Source organism: Telopea speciosissima, chromosome 10 (assembly GCF_018873765.1).
Source record: "Telopea speciosissima isolate NSW1024214 ecotype Mountain lineage chromosome 10, Tspe_v1, whole genome shotgun sequence".
Classification (NCBI taxonomy): domain Eukaryota; kingdom Viridiplantae; phylum Streptophyta; class Magnoliopsida; order Proteales; family Proteaceae; genus Telopea; species Telopea speciosissima.
The window spans coordinates 51,023,114-51,026,174 of NC_057925.1; the positions used below are offsets into that span (position 1 = coordinate 51,023,114).

Genomic DNA, 3,061 nt, shown 5'->3' on the forward strand with positions numbered 1-3,061 from the left:
CAAGTGTTAAACATGACATCGAGAAGTTTAATTGGAAGAATAACTTCACCCTCTAACGGCGAAGGATGAAGGATCTTCTGATACAACAGTGTTGGGCGAAGACTTTGCTGGGGAAGTCAAAGAAACCAAAAAAAGTGAGTGATGAAGACACGGAAGAGATGGAGGAGAAGACGGTAAGCGTTATCCGGTTGAATATTTCATATGACACTCTACAATATGTGGTGGATCTCAAATCTACAGTGGAGGTATGGGTGAAACTTGAAAATATTTACACTACGAAGTCAACAAGTCTTTTGTTCACTGGTGTCAGACAGTGCTACGGTTGACTGTTGGAATGGCCAACAGAAGTGCAACATTGAGGGCTAGGTTTTGTATTTTCAATTGCAAATTTTTCTTGCGTTTTTACATACGGTTTAATGAAGGTTAGGGGTGAGGGTAAAATAGACTTTTTCATTCAACCACTAACAGTAGACTAACACCATCAGATTTCATAAGGCTTCAAGTAAAAGTTTCAAAAGTTGGGTGTGTCAAGCAATTGGGCCATAGTATAGAGGTGTACAAGTAATTGGTAATGCAAGGCAATATGTTTAAGTGTTTTTGGTATCCATATGTTATGCCCTTCAATAGTCTGTCCCATTTCTTATAAAACTCTATTTAACCTGAGGCACATCGAGTCATAGAGGAATGAAATACATAGGCCTATCAAAACTGTTTTTTATATGGGAGAGGGATAGACACACCCCCACCCTGCAGTAAGCTAGCGGACGACACTAATTGGGGAACGGAACCGCACATCATACAGTTGAGGCAGGGGAGTCATTCCAAAGTATGGGTGACTTTTCTATGATGAAACTACTTCATTTTTCATGACTAATGAAGTTTTCCTTTCATAATTAAAAAAACCAAAAAACAAAGAAGTATGTGTTGCTTATGTTTAATCTCAAGGGCAAAAATGGAGTTCTATAATTCATTATTAAGGCGATAGAAATGCTTGGAAATTACTCCATTATAAAGGAAAGAAGGATTATCTAGTTCATAGTTGATTTTTTGTTTCCACACTCTCATTCATCCATGTTACACACCCTATAGATCATTCTTTCAAGATTTTTGTTTTATTTTTTTTATTATTAATGTTTTGACAAAATTTATGTGGGGAGTGTACCGATCATGCCTAGACACAGAGGGGACGAAATGACCACCCCGTGTCCATAAAAGACAGAAATCTCACCCCATTATGCCATTGCACATGCTCTCATTATGCCCATGCGCGCACAGGGACCACACAACCCCCCCCCCCCCCCAACACCACACACCACAGAAAAGGCAGATCCATGTTTTTAAAATAGTCCCTTGGGGAGTTTGTTTGGCTATTTCCACAACTGATGCCCCCAAAAAAATAAATAAATAAAACCGTAGAAATAACCATATAAATTGCAGTGGAAGAGCGAGACTAGAGAGCAATTCACAGAATTGAATTGAAGCAATTTTGTTACTAAAAGCCGCCGAAAGAGAAAACAGAGTTATATTTGTGTAGCCAATAATGGAGAGCAAAGCAAACGTGGTGAACCGTCTTCTAGCTGTGAAACAGAAGTCCGGTAAGACTTACAGTGAGATTGCAGAGGAGACAGGACTGACCAATGTATACGTAGGTCAGCTATTGCGGAAGCAGGCCCAACTCAAGCCCTCCACTGTCCCTAAACTTAGGGCTTCACTTCCGGACCTCACCGACGACCTTATCCAGGAGATGATGTCTCATCCTATGAGGTCTTACGATCCTGAAATTATCAGAGAACCTTCTATTTATAGGTGGGTTATCTTCTACACTATTTTTTTGTAACTTTGATTCTCTATGGGTCACGAGATAGGGATTTAATGTTTGTACTGGTTTATGCTTTCTAGACCAATTCAAATCACCCCTTTGATTAGGCAGAGAAGAGATTCTAACATATTTTTCTAATTATATATATATATAGATTCAATGAAGCTGTTATGCATTTCGGTGAGAGCATTAAGGACATCATCAATGAGGACTTTGGTGATGGCATGTAAGTCCTATTATCTTTCTTCCTCCAAATTTTTTTTTTTTTTTTTTTTGGGGGGGGGGGGGGGGGGGGAGAGGGGATCCGGGTCCTCTACTTATGAGCTGCCCCTACTGCCATGCAACCCAGACACAGTAAGGCAGTAAAGACCGCCTTACTCCCCGGTGAAACTACATTGACGGATAAGTTTTCATTTGATGATTGCACAACTTTTCCTGGATACATTGAGGTTCATCTTATTGAAGGTTTTTTTTTTTTTTTTTGTTCATTTTGGAATTAGTATGTCAGCTATAGACTTCTACTGCTCCGTAGACAAAATTAAAGGTGTTGATGGAAAGGATCGTGTTGTTGTGACATTTGATGGGAAGTATTTGCCACATTCTGAGATGGTCAGTAATTCTGTTCTCCTTGCTCTCGTAAATTTTTTTGGAAAAAATTTTTACAAGTGGTATCTATTTGAGGGATAGGGTTCTCCGCCATGCCAATGTGAAAAAGAATCTATATACCACACTAATAGTGATGAGACATACATGGTCAGAGTAATAGAGAGAAAATAATAAAAAATTCCATGTGAGATAAATAGCTTTGGCATCGTGGAAGAGTTTTTCCCTTGACTTAATTAGATGATCAATCAACTATTGTAATCTTTTACTAACATTTAAAGATGATGCTTGTTATTGTTGTTGCTTTTCAGATGTCCGAGAATATGGTGTCAAGGATAAGGCTGCAACAAAGCTAATGAAACCCTTCTTTTTGAGGCCTACTAAGGCATTTGCTTCTTCCTTGTTACTTCAGTTTTCTGTTTGGTCTCTTTTGATGAATAAAGCTCATTCTACCTTTACACAATAATTGTATTATTTTTTTTTCTCTCCTTTAGTTGAATAAAGGCCATTAATCTCATCTACACTTCTATGAAATTATACCAAAAAGGAGTCTTACTCTTGCAGTTATGCTAATATATACTTCATTTCGTCTTCAGACCAGAATTGAATGTGGGCATTGAATCATCTCTTGCAATTATG

The 3,061-nt window shown here is 38.3% G+C and overlaps 1 protein-coding gene across 1 annotated transcript; it reads left to right on the forward strand.

Annotated features, from left to right (window-relative positions):
- The first annotated feature begins 1,455 nt into the window (after window positions 1–1,455).
- LOC122641589 (cyanate hydratase-like) lies at window positions 1,456–2,839 on the forward strand. Its single transcript, XM_043834872.1, has 5 exons — window positions 1,456–1,471; window positions 1,535–1,806; window positions 1,974–2,045; window positions 2,320–2,428; window positions 2,734–2,839. The coding sequence occupies exons 2-5, from the start codon at window positions 1,541–1,543 to the stop codon at window positions 2,776–2,778; spliced, it is 492 nt and encodes a 163-aa protein (XP_043690807.1). The 5' UTR covers window positions 1,456–1,471; window positions 1,535–1,540; the 3' UTR covers window positions 2,779–2,839.
- The last annotated feature ends 222 nt before the right edge of the window (window positions 2,840–3,061 follow it).

What these genes read in the sequence shown, in the direction of transcription:
- LOC122641589 (XM_043834872.1), top strand. Translation starts at nt 1,541, where the DNA reads ATGGAGAGCAAAGCAAACGTGGTGAACCGTCTTCTAGCTGTGAAACAG. An exon ending in GAGGACTTTGGTGATGGCAT is followed by an intron (nt 2,046 to 2,319) that starts GTAAGTCCTATT and finishes TTTTGGAATTAG; the next exon opens with TATGTCAGCTATAGACTTCT. An exon ending in ATTTGCCACATTCTGAGATG is followed by an intron (nt 2,429 to 2,733) that starts GTCAGTAATTCT and finishes GTTGCTTTTCAG; the next exon opens with ATGTCCGAGAATATGGTGTC.